This window comes from Triticum dicoccoides, chromosome 7A (genome assembly GCF_002162155.2).
Source record: "Triticum dicoccoides isolate Atlit2015 ecotype Zavitan chromosome 7A, WEW_v2.0, whole genome shotgun sequence".
Taxonomy (NCBI): Eukaryota; Viridiplantae; Streptophyta; class Magnoliopsida; order Poales; family Poaceae; genus Triticum; species Triticum dicoccoides.
The window spans coordinates 21,999,286-22,018,049 of record NC_041392.1 but is presented as its reverse complement, the minus strand read 5'-3'; the positions used below and the strand labels follow the sequence as shown (position 1 = coordinate 22,018,049).

At 48.3% G+C, this 18,764-nt stretch overlaps 1 protein-coding gene and 1 pseudogene across 1 annotated transcript; one reads left to right on the top strand and one right to left on the bottom strand.

The window, feature by feature from the left end:
• Positions 1 to 3,368: 3,368 nt before the first annotated feature.
• Positions 3,369 to 4,777, top strand: LOC119329697. The gene is made up of 2 exons (XM_037602768.1): positions 3,369 to 3,875; positions 4,174 to 4,777. The coding sequence occupies exons 1-2, from the start codon at positions 3,736 to 3,738 to the stop codon at positions 4,523 to 4,525; spliced, it is 492 nt and encodes a 163-aa protein (XP_037458665.1). The 5' UTR covers positions 3,369 to 3,735; the 3' UTR covers positions 4,526 to 4,777.
• A 7,875-nt stretch (positions 4,778 to 12,652) lies between these two features.
• LOC119328201 lies at positions 12,653 to 15,610 on the bottom strand (annotated as a pseudogene).
• Positions 15,611 to 18,764: the final 3,154 nt, after the last annotated feature.

Sequence of the window (18,764 nt, the reverse complement as noted above, 5' to 3'; positions counted from 1 at the left end):
ACCGGCACCGGGGTACATAAGTTATCAGGTTAGCGACAATCATGCTATTTCATCAACCCCTCCCCCTCCATATGCCAAAGTTATCCGAACGGACACACATAAGTTATCAGGTCTGCGATGTGTGAGTTACCATGTTATTCACAGAAATGTTACCGGGGGTATATTTCATCAAGTCGGTATGTCAGTTATCATTGTGCATATATTACCATGCGTTCTACACAGAAGTTATCATGGGTGTATAATCAACAATTTTAACCCTGTGCAAAAAATAGTTACCGCAACTCAAACCGTCTGTTCGTTTTAAAATCCATTTTTCACAAACAAAAAATCCATCTCGGCGAGACCTTCGAAACTAGATCTCATGTTAGCATGTTTGACAACTTTTTTCCTCGGTCAAAAGTTATCATACATGAGCTAAGTAAGTTATCAACTCTATTATTCATATATTACCATGTTATTTACACATATATTACCGGAGTATATTTTCGACAACTTTTTTACGGGTCAAAGTTACCGTGATGTTTGTACTATCACGTCCAGAATCCTGTATTAACATGTTATTTACATAGATGTTACCAGAGTATATTATTAGTAACTTTTTCCGCGGATCACTGTTATCATGGTGTTTCTACCTAAGTTATCATGTTCGGGGCGTATATTATCACGCTATTTACACAGAAGTTATCGGTGCTATGTTTTCAACTATTTTTTTCCACGGTCAAATTTACCGTGTGTTTGTACCTAAGTTATCAAATCTGGGAACCTATATTATCATGCTATTTACACAAATGACAGTGCTAACGTCCGACCGTTCCGTTTCTAATCAACATAACCGAACAACGCGGTTCCTGCTATTTCATTCCATCATAGCACGAGTGAACTTAGTTTAAATGATTTAAGTATGCATGCATACAGATGAGACAAAATAGCTGACATCAGCCATGATTCAATGGGTTAAAAAACTTTCTCTCCGGATTAAAACTTAGAGCAACTCCAACGGGGCGACCCATTTCGTCCGCGGGCGTCCGTTTGGGTCGGCGCGGACGCAAAAGTCGGCCCAACGCGCCGTCCCAAACGGACGCGCGGCCGCTTTTTGTCCGCGGGTGACCCATTTCTAGTCCATTTTTGAGCCGGATTTGCATCGGCGTGGACACGAGACGGACGCGTGCGTGCGCTCGCCTTCTCCTCCCCCATCTAACAGCAAACCCTCGCCCGCCTCCTTCGTCGCCCACGCCTCCGCCCATTTTTTCCGATGACTCTGCCAGCCGCCAGTGCCACATCAGATTTTTTGTCTACGTGAAAGACTTAGCACCTGTACAAGATGGAGCATTGGGAGGAGCCTAGTAAACCAAATTGCTCTTGCATCGACATTAGTGAGATCAGCTGGCGGTAATAAATGTGCATGTTTAGCCCATTGCCTAACTCCCCTCCCTGCATATAATTTCTCTCCTTCTCCATTAAATGAGCTTGTCTCTATAAAAAATGATATCTGCCTATATAGTACTAGTACATGCGAACAGTGTACCTACTAGCTAGCTAGTAGTACTAGCCATGCATGCTGCCAGCTGTTGCTGCATGTTATGCCGCTGCTCCTCTTTTTCTATTACACACTGGTAACGTGTAGCATCGGTAGATTTATTCACATGAAGAGAGAGGGGGATGGATAAGGACAACACGTAAAAGCGGGCAGGCAGACAGCGACATGGTGGGGTAGGACCGCCGCCCGATCGGGATCCAACGTTGTATGATTTCGTTCGGATCTGTTGCAAACGGACAGTCGGCAGGAAAATAGCTTTTGCCATTAAAATAACTAGTACATATGCCCGTGCGTTGCAACGGGCAAAAAAATTGACAAAACCCGCTTTATGTGTCATTATGCTTCACTTATATTCAAGTTTGACAAACCTTGAAATAAGGTTACCCTCATCTGTAAGGTGCATATGTGGGTGTTTTGTCATGGGTTGAATTATCCTTATTTGGATCATGAAGTGTTCATGTGAGAAGCCACACTAACGTCCTTCATTGGCGCATACTTAAGCTCCGTACTTCCACCGAATGGAAGAGAAGTTGTGCATAAAATAGTATTTTAGCGGGAGAAAAATACAAAGTGATTCTTAGTGCTTCTCCAACGCCAAGCCACAAAACGGACAAAGCATCCGTCCATGGACCGGGGACCAGTCTGTGGGCACTGATGCACGAGGCGGCCATCCAAAACTATCCACGTAAGTGCAATTGCATTTCAGAAGAAATTTAATGAAAGCGAACAAATTTGATGGGTATTTAAATAAACTGGACGATATTTATTCACACTTGAATAATATTTAGATAAAACAGATGCTTTTAATCTAGACCAGAGCAAATTAATTACATTTCGACATATTTGAACCAAAATATACTCTACACCTAGTCTAAATGATCGTCGGCGCCCGTTCTTCCATTTCCAGCATGCCATGAGCCTCGGGAATTGAATCTGATAGGAGTTGACCAGTGCCTCCTACTCGGCCGGAACAAGGCCTCCCGCTCGGCTAACACCATTTCGGTAGTGAGCACATGCCTCGCGCATGGTGATGCCGACATGGACCTGCGAGGAGGGTGGCGCCAGCTTGTGTCGGTCGCGTCATTCATTGGGACATCCGCAGCGCCGGCCTCCGTCTGTCAGTTGGCAGCAATGGTGGCCATCTCCGTCTTCTACTCTGACGAGAGACTGTCCCAAATGGCTTGATAGCTCGAGGAGGCCATGACAGGCGTGGTGCGAAGAGGAGAAAGGGAGGGGGGGATGGTGGATGCAGCTATGGTCTGGGTTGGAATTTAAATAGCCGGTGGATGGCAAGGCAAGGGACGGGGTGGTTAATGATGGGCGGCAGACAAACGGACTTGTGGCGCCGGAGTAGGTTTCTCGGCACCCGCGCATGTTTGATGTAGGGAGGCGAACAAAGGCCTCACATTTGAACGCTCCGGGCGGGAATGGAGTGGATGTTAGGTGGCCCAGGGTAGTCAGAATCGAGCCTGGCAGCGGTTCGGACACCCGCAAAGTCCCTCCCCCAAGTTTATGTTTGCTTTGCGGTAAAAAGTAGGCCCAGACCGATCGGCTGACCGATACATGCCCATGTTAGATGGCAGAACGCCTTGTGGGTCAGCGTTGGAGATGCCCTTACATATTCTTTGAGAGTTTAATAAATTATTTTATAAAATTATCAAACGATTTGAATTTTTATGATTTTTTAGTTTTTTTATCAAAGATAGTTTGATTTGAAAGATTATATTACATTTTCAATGTTTGGCATACGCTGAGGGTCGAGCGGCCGGCACGTATAGGCACGTGTACACCACCGCTTTAGAGCTTGCTTTATCCTTTCCACCGAGATGCATCTCCATCCATTAACTTCTCTCGCCCCATCTCTCTTCTCATCCCCATCTGCACACACGCACTGCACTTCAACAGCCGCAGCAGCCAGCTTGATCCGGCGCGCTGTGAGCCGGCTGCCCGGCGAGCGCCGTTCTACCGGAGCTTCGCCGCCGCCCGCCACGTTGCCGCCCGGCCTCACCACTACCCTCATCTCGCCCCTCCCTTATCATTCCTCCAGCACTGCTATAATTCTTTCAGAGACATCCGCCATCATCAACACCACCGGCGAGGCCAGATAGACCACCAGCATATAAGCCCAGCGCCACCCACAGTTGGTCCACACTGTCCGAGCAGCAGTCGAGGGGGAGAGAACAGATCCAGGCGCCACCATGCCCTCCGCGTCCTCCTCCTCGGCCTGCGCCGCGGCCGCTGCCGTCGGCGATGCCGCCGTGTCCTACGACCACAAGGCCGTGGTCATCAACGGGCAGCGCCGAACGACGCCTCGGCCTTCGCCTCTGCACATCTCGAGGTCCACCTGGCACATCTCTGTTGCATCACGCTAGCAGGCCGCTGCCTCGTCCGGCATCCTCTGCTTCGGCTCGTCTTCCCCCACCCCTTCCCTTACTCTGTCGTGTATTCTTTTGCTCCATCTTCCTTCTTGTGGGATTAATTCCTTCCTTCTGTTCCCCTCCTATTGTCGTTGATTTCTTCTAATGGGGCAAAATCGCCCGTGTGTATAAATTGATTGGATTCTATGCAAAGGAGCGAGGACTATTTATGAATCCTAATAATCCTCACACGGAAAGTAATTTTTGCTGCTTGGGCAGGCGGAGGACGGCGCCGGCGAGCAGGCAGTGGAACACGTCGATGGAGCCATGGTGGAGGTCATGGGCGCCGAGCTGCTTCACCCGCCTCGAGCCGACGCGAGGAAGAGTGAAGATAGCTCCGCAGCGGCGCCATGGTTGCCGGCCAACGAGCGCCCCATCGCGGTTGCTGGCGGACAAGCACAGCGGAGCTCGGGTGCTGGGATGGAGATGCAGCTACAGGGGGCCGGTGACGCCGGAGGTGGAGGAGAGGCCGAGAAGCGAGAGGGCCGGGGACGGAGGGGAGAGCCGGACAGCCGACGAGAGCCCAGTCGAAGCCATCCCCCTTCCACCTTCTCTGCCACTGGTTGGATAAGATAAGATGAACAAAGGAGCACGCGTGGAATTCTTACAAGATGCAGGGGGTAATTTGCAAAATCGAATCGTTTTGCCAGATCCCGCGCCGGACGGACTACCGGTCATGTCTGCCGCCTCCTTCTCTTTTTCTCTTGACTCGTTCTGTGTTTGTTGATCCAAGAGGCTAGTTGTTGATATTACACGCAATTTGCGTAGGTATATAAATTGGTAGGATTTCACGAAAGCAATCGAGGTGGGATTATTATTGTGAGTACGTGTGAAAATCAGATATAAGGTACCTAAACATGCTTGCAGGCCGAAACGTGCGTGCAGGCCCATTGAGAGGATGTGGATGCAGACCAATTGGATGGACAAAAAATTTAGTACCACCTCGCAATTGGACGGACTTTCGACCAAAACTACCGGAGAAAACATCTAATGCGGGACGAAACCAAGAATATCACCTTGCTTTAATAGTAGGTAATAGAGGTATAGATATAGATATAGATATAGATATAGATATAGATAGGGAAAAAGGTGGTAGTCCGATGGCAGCCAAACTCGATTAACAAGGAAAAGAAAGAAGTAGTCCGATTGGCACACGTAGTAGGCACCAGCCTGAGCGGGGTGCAATTTGTATTGCCGTTCAAAAGTTAAAAACATGACATCATCGCTCATGTCATTTATCAATTAATATTGACAAGTTTATTATCTCTTAGCAATTTTTTCTTTGTGGGAATATGTATTAGCAATTTGGTAAGCATACTATGTACAATAAATTCGTATCACATACGCATGTTTTTAGATTATCAAAGTAAAAAAGTTTGCATATACGCTAAATTCGTATCAGATACGCGTGTTTTTAGATTACAAAATTAAAGAATTCTCATATACACGTATGTTAAAGTTCCATAAATAGTTAAATTTATATCTATTATATTATTATTAAGAGAGTAAAAAAAGAATGGTGGAGATTTAATGCACTAGAATTAAGAAGTTTGAACAGTCCAGATTTATCATCACAAACACACTTACGTGGCCATGTGCTAAAAGCAGGGTTTGTTTTTCAGGGTTGCTAGAAACAGTCAACCAGTCTAAATATACGTGCCATGCAAAAAAAAAGAGGCTAAATACACCTATACAAGTTGGTTACGTTCGAGCATGAGCATCGACCCGTTGGTTGGGCAGCTGGGGTAGCTGTCAGCCCACCTGAGTTCAAGCCCTGGCTTTGACATGCGATGCTTGCAAAGTTTCCCCTATAAAATAATGCCAACCAGGGTTACCCCTTGGGTTGGTCTTATTTTTCTTTTTTCAATTGGTTACGCGTTCCAGCTAAAGAAAAGGAGGTCACATGCCCGTGTACAACTTCATACTTTTCTCCCCTTTTGAAAGCGTACAATTTAATCCGATTTTTTTATTAATAATAAATAATAATGATGTAATTCTGAAACTAGTAATGATAAGTTGGAAATTTGGAAAATAGGAAGGACACCATTATCAGTAACGTCCAGGGCTGGTCGCTGTTACGAACCACGTCCATACTTGTACGCTGTTGTTAGCAGCGTCCAATGTTTGGTTCAACGTCCAACCTAAGAGAAACTCCAAACAACCCAAACTGGCGTAGATTTTATTCGTTCTTTATTTGTTTGATGGGTCAGGCGAATATGTTTTTGTCCGTTAGTCCAAAGATGCGAGCAGTACGGACACACGCATTTCACATTTGCGTTGGATTTTGATTTTTTTTATATAAAACAGCCTACAAAGGTCCAGTTTATTTTAATTGAAACTAAAAATTATTAAATGAAAACATTAGAACATTAGTTAGGGGCGGGCGGTAGATCTAGGCGTCATCGTTGTCCTCCTCCACCTTGGTCAGGTCGACATAGATCGGCATCTCCATCCATGGGAACGTCTGCTGGAAGGCTCCCAGCTGCTGCTTCGCTTATCGCTCGACCAACATCGCGCGCTCCGCCGCCTACCGCTAGGCCTTCTCGTCGATCGCGCTTCGCCGCCTGCCGCTAGGCCTTCTTGTCGACCGCGTCCCAGTTCGGTGAATGCATTGTGTAAGTTGGGTAGCGACGGAGGTCGGCCGGGAGTAGAGCACGATGGTGGTGGATCTCTGTCAGTTGTGCGCGGCCTGAGTCTGGTACGGCTGGCACCGGAACCCTATCGAGGTTGAGGTATGATCCGTGCGGCAGGTTCACTTCGGGATATGGCACCGGCACGTCATGTTTCCAAAAGTACCGGCAACGGTGCACCAACACTTAGAGGCGAAAGCGTGACCCCGCCGACTCAAGACCGACTTATTTGTTCTGATAAACTAGCCAATTACCAATTGTATTACCAAAGAGTAACAACCAAGTCGTCTATACAATATACACTCGCAACCATAGAATAAATTGTAAAGAAGACCAAACCAAGAAAATTCAACCAGGCCGTGGAACAACTCACATGCGCCAACCATAGGTTCAGTGGGTTATCCTAATGACGAGGAAATGATTCTAATGACAAGCCGCCAGCCAGATGATGTTGCTCCTGCATCCAATAATGTTTGGTGATGTGCCTGCTAGAATTTGCTTACCACCCAGCAAGGTAAGAAGCGACGACCGCCGGCGTACTAAGGTTTATAGGTCATGAGATATCTATCTATCAGAGGAAAACAATACGATCAAGCCTAATTAGATACTAATCAAACGGCATGACTGGACGCCGTCTATACTAGCGTCCAGACCTGGACGCAGTTAGCAATAGAGTCCAACCTGGACGCTGTTATTCTTGGCGTCCTTCCTATTTTAATAATTTTCACTGGCCTGTTACTAGTTTCAGAATTACAGAATTATCATTTACCATTAATAAAAAAATTGGCAATTTAATAGTTAGTTGGATTTCTGTGGGCAAATCAGGTTAAAGAGTCTTGATCGTATTGGAGTAGGCCGGCCAACAACCCTGCACGCATCTGCCGCGCTCCGCGTCTTGGTAGCATGATGACGCCGCGAATACGGCAGCCGTCCGGCAACCCAGCGTGGATCTGTGGCGCTCCATGTCTTGGTAGCAGGCACTTCGTACTGGCAGGATCCACACCCACCATGAACCTCCGATAGGCAAGAGATTCAGCATGTCATGACAGCATCTCATCGAGTACGAAAGAAATTCAGTGTCCGTTGTGGGTGCAAAGGAGGAAGAGGAGAAACCAATACCTCTGTGGGTTGTGGTCGTTAGCCTGTACTACTTTGGAACGATCCAAATCCACCATGAACCTTCAACATGCCATGTCAACATCTGATAGATCACCTAAAGATGGATCGTGATGCCACAAATCCCACAAAATATTCAGACTCCACTGTGGGTGCAAAGGAGGAAAAGGACAAAGCGATACATCGATCGGCTGGGCAAACGAGAGATTCAACATGTCATGACAGCATCTCATCCACCATGAACCTTTAGCATGCCATGACAACATCTGATAGAGGACCTAAAGAAGGATCGTGATGCCACAAATCCCACAAAAATTTCAGAGTCCACTGTGGCTGCAAAGGAGGAAAAGGACAAAACAGTACTTCTGCGGGCTGGGCAAGCGAGAGATTCAAAATGTCATGACAACATCTCACCCAGCAATACAACATAGCAGCTGCCCGTGTCGTCCTCCCGCGGGCGACCCGGGCGAAAACCTAGCTGCCGGGGAAACCCCTCCTCTCCAGCCTTCCCTCCACTCGCCGCCGCCGGCAAGCGCTGCCGGGCAAAGCCCGCGTGGCGTCGGCGGCGGCGGGGCCCTTCTTTTTCCCCCTCTTGCGAGGTCTGAGCAGCGCGGGGTGCTCAGCCGAGGTGAGGGGACGCGGGCGGAGCGGCTAGCGGGCGCGGCCGGAGGCGCGCAGCTGGGCGCGGCGGGCGCGGCCTGAGGCGCGTGGTTGGACACGACGGGCGCGGCCTGAGGTGCGTGGCTGGGCGTGACAGGACGCAGGAGGGCGCAGTGCGGTCGCGGCCGGCGGATCCGGGACAGTGCGTGCCCGAGGTGCGCAGGCTGCGCTCCCAGCGCGGTGCGGCTGCGTGCAGGGCGAGGGATGCGCGCGGACGGCACCCCCAGCGCAGATCTGCTGGTGGTGGCCTTACAGGCTCCGTCGGCTCCTGTGGTTTACGTGCGCCCCTCGATGGCCCAGCGGTCGAGCGGCCGGTTCTCGCCGTGTACAAGGTGAGCCTGGAGTAGATCTGCGCGAGGTAGCTTGGTGCAGAGGTGTGTGAGGTGGCTCCAGATCTGCCGGAGACGTGAGATCCGCAGGCGGCAGGGCCCAATCTGGGTTTCTACGGGCCTGCGGCGGAGGGGTCCTTGCTGCGTGCTGCGCAGGGCCGAGATGTGGTGCTGTGCTCGCCGTTGTGGAGGGGGTTGGCCGGATTGGCTGGCCGAGTCATGGGTTGGGGTGGGCTTGGCTGCCGGCGAAAGTCGAACTTCGGTTGCAACCGAAGTCATAGATGACGGCGCCTACGGGCACCGTTCCCTTGTCGAAGGCATTGATGTTGTAGTCCTCCCACCCTTTTCCCACATGCCATGGGGAAACCCTAGATCCGGCCTTCCGGATCAGACGATGGCGGCGCTACCGGCTTTGCTCAGTGTCGTATTTCCTCTTGGGGACATCGTCTTGGTGGTGGACTCGGTCAGAAAGACTCAGGGATTGCGGAGGTGGTCGACGGCGGCTAGCATGACTTTTCCGTGGGAGCAGCAGAAGCATCCTCCATATGCAAGCTTCGCCAGGCGAGTTATGTCAACCACTCTCGCGGGATCAAGGCGGCATATGTTTGCTCTATCGGACATAGCGTTCCTCCTCGGTGCCGTCGAGATTCGTGGAGATGCTTGTGCCAGCCCAGATTGATACGGTGGTTTCGGTGTGTACTCTGGTAGCGACGAGACGCTCGAGTGCCCGGCCGGGCGTGTTGTGGGGTGTTGGCCTTTTGGCGTGTTGTATATGTTGTGATGCTTTAGGCCTAGTCTAGCTAGGTGCTTTTTTTTGCGGGGATAGTCTAGCTAGGTGCTGTTTAAGGTTTTCATCCGATTTTCCTTGATAAACCGAGCAATCTTTTTTCTCTTCTTTTTTGGCACTCGTCTTATGCGGTGCATTCCTCCTTTGGGGTGTTCTTGTAATACCTCCTTCTGATCAATGAATTTGGCAGCTCTCCTGCCAACATTCGAAAAAAAAACATCTCACCCAGCAGCTAAAGAAGGATCGTGATGGCCAAAATCTGACAAGAAATCAGTGTCCACTGTGCACGCAAAGAAGAAAGAGGAAAAAACGACAGTTCTGTGGGCTGTGGTTGTTCCTCTGCGCTCCGCGGAAACTGGGCATGTACAATGGTTGATAAAATAGTCTTATCTTAAGTTTTGTATGTAATTTAGAGATGATAAAGAAAAATGTCTACAATGGATCATCTCTTAGCCTTATCTTCAATAACTAGCAATTCCTAAAAATGTGGTGAGACATATTGTGCTAAGAGATCATCTCTTGTCTTATCTTAAATAAGAGAAGACAAGCCTTCTCTTATGAGTTCTCTCTCCTCCACCTCATCATTTATCCTATGTGGCACTTCTAAGATAGCACCATTGTACATGCCCTAAAGTGATACTTCTATGCAACGTATTTTAAGAAGCGAGTAACGGATCTGTAGACAAACATTTCTACACACGCTACACTTTTTTCCTATAAAGGAACTAATTTAACTGATGAAGAAAACCAATTAACAGAATTTTTTGAAGAAAACAAAATAACCGTTTGCAAGGAGACTACATATGTGCCAACATAAAAATAGAAAAGAAACGGTCAGTTTTTATGAAACAGAGCAGTAATACAAACGAATACCTGTTGTCTTAAATAGGTAAGCAAATGTGCCTAACGCTATTTGATAATATACGTCAACAATTATATATAGGCCTTAGATAGACAAGCAATAAAGTCAATTAGTCAAAGCAAGGTGTGCATAGTAGAAGCATACATAGGTATGCCATTGCGTTAACCCAAAAACAAATGTGCAATTGGACAATTAATATAGGTTGGTGGACAAAGACAAGAAAATTTTATGTATGAATCATCTATTTGTTCATATGTAATTACCCAGAAAAAGAATGTCGACGGAAGACGAACATCAAAAGATGTGTACTGGAAGAGGAAAAACTAACAATTTGTATATTCATATCCAATATCGGTTAGTTGTGGGTCCAAACAAATGGAAGGACAAGCAATGGAAATACGCGACCGAAACTATTATATTAGCATTTCTGGATGCATGTCCAGACATGATAATGCACAAAACAACAACAATGATGATCTTGCAGTTGTACTTAGACATTAATGTTACATGTTAATGTTTGTTGAGATGTTTTCAAAAGTGCAGATAGAATACTGAAAACAATGGATTAGAAGAAGATGATAAGGAATAGCTAAAAAAGGTACCAAGCACTATATAGATTGGCATGCCATGCGTGCAGCACAATGTTTGCTTTTCTGTTGTCACATACCAAGTAAGATACCACCAACTTAATTTATACAGCAAAAAAGTCCAATGAGTACACTAATTTACCCTCATGCTAAGATAACATAATTAGAACAATCACAAATGAGGTTCCACACTTTGTTGACGATAACTTTTTATGTGATTGTACGTCCTAACAGCTTCCAACAACTCAAGGACAATATAGATACAAAAACACATAGAACATCTAGCCGCGCAAATGCGCGGGTTACCATGCTAGTTCTTGTTATATAAAATGCTTCATCTCCCTTCTTGCCACACGGGTCACCGAAGTGCTAAGACCGTGGTAACGCCCACAAGCACAAGCACTACAACATAATTTGCAACCCTGAACAGAATCAGATTGCGCACGAAAGCGCCGACGAGTGGATATTGCTGCACGACGACACTGCGACATCCTCTAGAGCCACATTGCCACAGGTACTTGGATAGCATGCGGGACGACACCCGAGGGCTGACAAAGTGCGAGACCACGGCCAACAGCACGAAAAGGGCATTGTGTATGATGTTGTAGGCAATGCTGCGGACAGCCGCCGTGCTCGTGACGGCGGCCAGGGCCGCGTAGAATGACAGGACCATGCTCACCAGGGACAGCCACAAGTCTTCGCCTGCAAAGCTACCATCCATGACGTGATGGTGGGTTCGGGAATGACCTCTGCCCTGCGTGCCCATCGTCTTGGTCTTCTTTCACTGATTGGGCAACCTTTGGGGGTTGTTTTGGGAACTGGACCGCTGCTTTGCTCCCTTAGCACCAAAATGGAAAATCCTCTTCATCCACACCGGCTGGCAGGGTGCGTGCCGTCCTTCGTAGCCGCACGTGTCACCCACATGGTGGGCACAAGGTCGCGCGACCAAGTCTGAACTACCCTTGACTTGCCCACTGCAAGGAGTTGCCTCGGGAGGCCGCTGTGTCTTGGCCATTCGCCAGCTCTCTGGAGAGGGGGCCTCGGGAGGCGAGGGCCTGACGAGGGGCTTGGCTCGTGGCGCCCTCCAGTGGGCCTCTGCCATGCGCTGTGCCCTTGACCTGGATACCTTGGGTTCCATGGTCCCAACAAGCACCTCCGAGAGACTAAACCGACACATCATCTTGAAATTGACGAAGTCGCCGCAGATGCCTTCGTAGTTGACGAGAACGTCTTCTCCCACTGAGTGGACATCACCGGAAGGCCTGAAATAAATCCAGTAAAATGCGAGCTCCAATGTCAAATCTGAGACTTGAACTCTGGTGGGTAGGGGATACCACTGTCCTTCTAACCATCGAACCACAGGTTGGTCTTCATGTTTACATGCCTTCGGTTTTACTGTATTTATGCAAATTCCGTCAAACTGAATCTTTTGACAGATGCGTAGTAAAATTTTGCCACACTTGCAGACAGATAGATAGACAGAGATAAAATCCTAAATCAGCTCAATTAAAATCTTAGATTCATCTTGGAGGAAGTAGAAGGGATGGTCGCAGGTCAAGCAGTTTTGGCTTTTCTGAACATGAGGGCACAATGGTCTTTTCCCGTGCCGGTTAATGCCGTCAAATGAAAAAATGGATGGAAATGTCATATAAAGAACAAAATTTAGATAGACCAAATAGAGAAGAAAATGATTTTTAGGAGGAAATACGAGAGTAGATTTTTTTTAAATAGGGCCAAACAAGGAAATCTCTGTTATATAAAGTACATATGTCATATGAATATTCAAAATATTCTTGTTACATAAAATGCTTTCATCGTCTCCCTTGCCGCACGGTCACACAAGCCCTGAGACCGTGCTAAGGCCCACAACCACTACAACATAATTTGCGACCATGAAGAGAATGAGGTTCCGCACGAACGCACCGACGAGTGGATACTGCTGCATGACGACGCTGCGCCGTCCTCCATCGCCACATCGCCACAGGTACTTGGACAGCGTGCGGAGGGGCACCTGAGGGCTGACCAAGTGCGAGACCACGGCTAGCAGCACGAAAAGCGCATTTTCTGTGATCCAGTAGGCGATGCTGCGGACCGCCACTGTGCTCGTGACGGCGGCCAGGGCCGCGTAGAACGCCAGGACCATGCTCACCAGGGACAGCCACAGGCAATGCAGCGCCGCCGCGAAGTTCTTCCACGACCCGGCGGAGCGCGACGCCTTGCTGTAGAGGAGCAGGACCACCGCGAGCACGGAGGTCACCAGGGCGAAGCTGTCCAGGATGAGGAAGCACTTGAAGATGGGCTCATGCTGGAGGACCGCCATGCCTTTGATCACCTCCCTCCCCTCGGGATCGGCGCCGCCGCTCTGCTCGTACGACCCGGGCAGGTTGTTGGCGGCGGTGAAGGCGACGCTGGCGACAAGGACGGCGATCACCGCGAGGCTGTCGGACGTCTTCTTTGGTTATATCGTGGCCATCCCACTGCTGCACGCGGTCCCACCTCTCGGGACGGGACCGCGCTCCGAACGCGGCCAGCGTCGCCACCAGGCTGACCATGGAAAAGAAGTTGGTCGATTTCACGGCGAGGTCCAGCGGTGTCTGGCCGTCGTTGTTTATGATGTCGTCCCGCACTTTGCCCTTCCCCATCAGGGCCTCCACCACGGCCGGCGCGCCCGCGGCCACCGCCAGGTGGAGGGACGTGTTGCCGTCCCTGTCCTGCGCGTTCAGGAGGCCGCGCAGCGTCCGTTTCTTGATGGCCAGTCGCACCACCTTGAGGTGGCCTCCCCTGGCCGCGGCGTGCAGGAAGGTCCCACCGTGGTCGTCCCGGAGCTCGGCGGCGTCGGGGCAGGCCTTGATCAGCGCCTCGGTGACGCGGTCGTGGCCCATCCCCGCCGCGACATGGAGAGCGGAGAGGCCGCCGGAGTCCCGCATGCGCACCACACACGGCGGCACGACGCGTAGGATGGCGCCTATGACGAAGAGGTGGTCGCCGGTGGATGAAGCGAAATGACGCGGAGTGCTGCCGGTGTCGTCGGCTTGGCTAGCCAGGGATGGGCCACATGGCGTCCACTCCAGTAGTAGCCTCACCATTTCTGACAATGTTCAGATCGATGGTATAAGAGCAAGTACAATACAATAAGCTTATGTAAGCGGGCTATAAGATTTAAAATATTATATTTCTGCTGACATGGATGGAAGAGAAGAGGAGGCGGCTACAGAATAAGAGCCAGCTACAACAAGTGCTCGCATTATGTGAGAGTGAAACATGGGTCATTATGTGAGAGTGAAACATGGGTCATAAAGTAACACATCTTGACATCTAACTATTGTACGGCTATAATCTTGACTATAAATGACTGTCAACATCATGTAGCCATCAACTGGCTATATTATTAACCATGCTCTAACAAGTATGCATGCACTTTCAGAGCCCATGGATCGAGAAGGAGCTCCCTAGCTAGCTAGCTCACCTGAGCCCTGAAAGACGGCAGCGTGCAGAGCATTTTGTGAGCTCAGGCCGGCAGCCGACGCGTTGCCACATCTGGTCGTTATCGATCTGACGGCTGGCAAAGATCTGCTCATCACCGCCAAGTACAGCACCGACACGCCGGTGTTGTTAACCTCAGAGGCTAGCCCTGGTGCCACAGAAACGATAGCCTCAACTGATGCGCCATGGCCGAGCCTCGCCGCCAGATGAAGGGCCGTGTTCCCAGCCTCGTTCTTGCACCACAAGGTGCTGTCATCTCCGCCCTCGCACGAGAGCTGGACGAGGAGGGATACGGCCTTGCCATGCCCTGCCCTCGCCGCGCAATGCAGAGGTGTGTCCAGAGTCGAGTTCTGGGAAGAGAGCAAGCTCCTCTCCCTGAAGCTCATGAGACCGTGGATGAGCTTGTCGTGCCCATGCTCCGCGGCCAAATGAAGAACGTTGTTCCCCTCCGCGCTGACTTGCTGTATGCCTGAAACAATTCAAACACAATATGGGTTCCGGCTCTACCATATTTTCCTAATTAGTGTGGTTAGATCTCAGTCGACCGGGACTTACTCAAGTCTATGTGACGTGCCATAACATGTAAGAAAGAGATAACAAAAACGAAAAAAATTACACGAATCTCGACATAAGATCCCACAAATATGAATATACTTAGACCGAGACTTAGCAATCCCGTTGAATAAAATCCTGGTATGCATGTTCGGCTACCATTCAAACATCTGGGCTCCCTCCCTAGAAAACGCTTGTTCCCAGTTTGAATGAAATTTCACATGAGATTCGTAAATCTCAGTTAGGTACGAAAACATGTAAGTGACAATTATGTGTACACAAGGATGATCGGAGATCGAGCTAGTAGCAAACTACATGCGCAAAAGAAAAAATAATAGCAACTAGCAGTTAGGCAGACATTACCGGCAACCTGATTAGCAGCAGCAGCAGCACCACCGTACTGTTGCCGAAGCAGTGCCATGGCTTCCTTCTTCCTCCCCCGGCACAGGGCAAGGTACAGCTCGGGGCTCATCGTGCCACCGTCGCTCGGCTGCGTCGCGGCAGCCGGCGAGGCAGGGCCCGCACTGAGCTGGATGGAGTGATGCCCGAGGTCCATCGACTGACTATCCTGGTCAGACCACGCGGTCTGCGCGACGCGGATATATGGCGAACGGCTGAGAGTATCTGGCAACGGGCTCGTGGTTCACAGAGAAGCCGCCATGGATGCATAGCAAGTCGTCGCCAAGTCAGCTTCTCCACAGTCAGCTGTGCGTTTGGGGCCGAAATGACAGCGGCCGGTCAGGTCCTGCGCATCCTGACTTCCTGAGGACAGCAATGAAACTTGAATGTCGGCCAAGTACAGACCACACACACACACGGCTCTAGTATCTATTTGCACCGTAGGTTCTAGCAACGCGGCGCGTAGAAATTTGACTACGAACGAGTGGAATATCGGTGTCGTCGACGAATGGAGTGCCTTGTTTTTTAGGTTAAATCAACGCTTTATTCATCGAAAGAAGAAGTTGTGGGATGACATATGTCATGGGGTTGCATAAGCCACACATGGCGACCCTCACCTAACAAAACAAAAGAGGAAATCTTGCTAACTTATGAGCTTCCTCATGAACTAATCAACCTTTAAAAGAAAACTTACATAAAACTCGCTGCTCTGGATTGATCGCGCCATATTCCGGCCTCGGCCGATGTTCACCACAGATGCATTATGTCTAGCCAGGCCCGCGCGGGGTGTTTTGGGGCTGTTGGTGGGTTATAAGTCACATACAAATGTTGGTCCACACGAAACTTAAAACACTCCCCAGCCAGATCCACTAGGAACAGCCGAATCGGCCGTTTACAATGAGCCAGGCTGAGTCGAGTCATCTCAAGCACATTTGGTGGGTCCTCTTGCACAAGAGGATGCGGCCTGGTATACACCCTGTACGTGCTATCATCTCCTACCTCCAGTAATCTTCTCTCTAATCCTCTTCTTCCTCCTCCCTTCCAATCTACACAACGATTCTTCGATTTGAGATAAGCTCTACACAAAAAAGATGCACATCAATCTTATGGTTTTATTCAGGCGATCGGTTTGTAGTTTCATCGACCGTGAATGCTTCATTTCGTGCTCATGTTTGGAGCTATTTTGGATGAATTTTGTCAAATTCGTCGCACATAGTTGACCGTTTGGATGTCGGGTGTGGTGTCGACGAGCGCTTCGGTGCCACTCAGCCCTTGCTCATCCTCCAACCGATGCAATTGACGTTCTCAGGTAGCAGACGGAGCTTGAGAAAGCGGCGCGGTAGTGATTGCGGCTTGAACTACGTCGGTATTTCCCCAAAAGGAAATGATGATGCAGCACAGTGACGGTAGATATTTCTCTCAATGATAAGACCAAGGTTATCAAACCAGTAGGAGAATCACGCAACAGTACGTAAACGATACCTGCACACAAAGAACAAATACTTGCAACCCGACGTAAATGAGGGGTTGTCAATCCCTCCGGGGAAAAACATAGGTAAAACTTGTAGTAGATTGGATAAATAGATCTCGCGGGAACACGAGATAAAATAAATAACAATAAATTGCAGCAAGGTATTTTTATGTTTTTGGATTAATAGATCTGAAAATAAAAGCAAATAAAAATAGATGTTGAAGGCAAATATGATAAAGAAGAGACCCGGAGGCCGCAGATTTCACTAGTGGCTTCTCTCGAGAAAAATAACATACGGTGGGTAAACAAATTACCGTTGGGCAATTGATAGAACTTTAAATAATCATGACGATATTCAGGCAATGATCATTATATAGGCATCACGTCCAAGATTAGTAGACCGACTCCTGTCTGCATCTACTACTATTACTCCACACATCGACCGCTATCCAGCACGCGTCTAGTGTGTTAAGTTCATGAAGAAACGGAGTAATGCAATAAGAACGATGACATGATGTAGACAAGGTCTATTTATGTAGAAATAGACCCCATCTTATTATCCTTAATAGCAACGATACATACGTGTCGTTTCCCCTTCTGTCACTGGGATCAAGCATCGTAAGATCGAACCCATCACAAAACACCTCTTCCCATGGCAAGAATAATTGATCTAGTCGGCCTAACTAAACCAAAGATTCGAAGAAGAAATACGAGCCTATAAGAAAGCATGTATATAAGAGATCAAAGAACTCAAATAATTTTCATGGATAAAAATATAGATCTGATCATATACTCAAAGTTCATCGGATCCCAACAAACACACCGCAAAAAGAGTTACATCAGATAGATCTCCAAAAGACCATTGTATTGAGAATCAAAAGAGAGAGAGAGAGAGAGAGAGAGAGAGAGAGAGAGGAAGCCATCTAGCTACTAACTACGGACCTGTAGGTCTACAATGAACTACTTATGCATCATCGTAGAGGCACCAATGGGGATCTGGTGGTTCTGGAACGTGCGGCGGCTGGAATTGATTTTCGTCGACTCCCTTAGGATTTCTGAAATATTGGGGTATTTATAGAGCAAAGAGGCGATGCGGGAGGCCATTGGGGTGGGCACAACCCACCAAGGCGCACATGGGCCCCCAGACGCGCCCAGGTGGGTTGTGCTCCCCTCGGGGCACCCCTCTGATACTTCTTTGGCCCATCCCGTGTCTTCTGTACTAAAAAAATTCCCCAAAAAGTTTCGTTGCGTTTGGACTCCATTTGGTATTAATTTTCTGCGAAGTAAAAAACAAGCAAAAAATAGCAACTGGCACTGGGCACTATGTCAATAGGTTAGTCCCAAAAAAATGATATAAAATTGCTATAAAATGATTGTAAAACATCTAAGACTGATAATATAACAACATGGAATAATTAAAAATTATAGATACGTTGGAGACGTATCAGCATCCCAAGCTTAATTCCTGCTCGTCCTCGAGTAGGTAAATGATAAAAACAGAATTTTTGATGTGAAATGCTGCCTAACATGTTCATCACATATTCTTTTCTTTGTAGCATGGACATTTGGACTTTTATATGTTTCAAAGTAATAGTCTAGTTTTGACATGAAGATTTCAATACTCAAGCATATAAACAAGCAACCATGTCTTTCAAAATATCAACAATAAAGCAAGTTATCACTAGCCCATTATGCTCAATAATTGATCCATTCATGAAACACACTCGCATATTAGCTACACCCAATGCTCAAGTACGATCATAGTGCCCCTTAGTTGGTGCTTTATGAGAAGATGGAGACTCAAATAAAAATAAAAATTGCATAAAGTAAATAGAAAGGCCCTTCACGAAGGGAGGTGGAGATTTGTAGAGGTGTCAGATCTCAAAGCGAAAAAGATAGGGATAAAAACATTTTGGGTGGCATGCTTTTCCTGT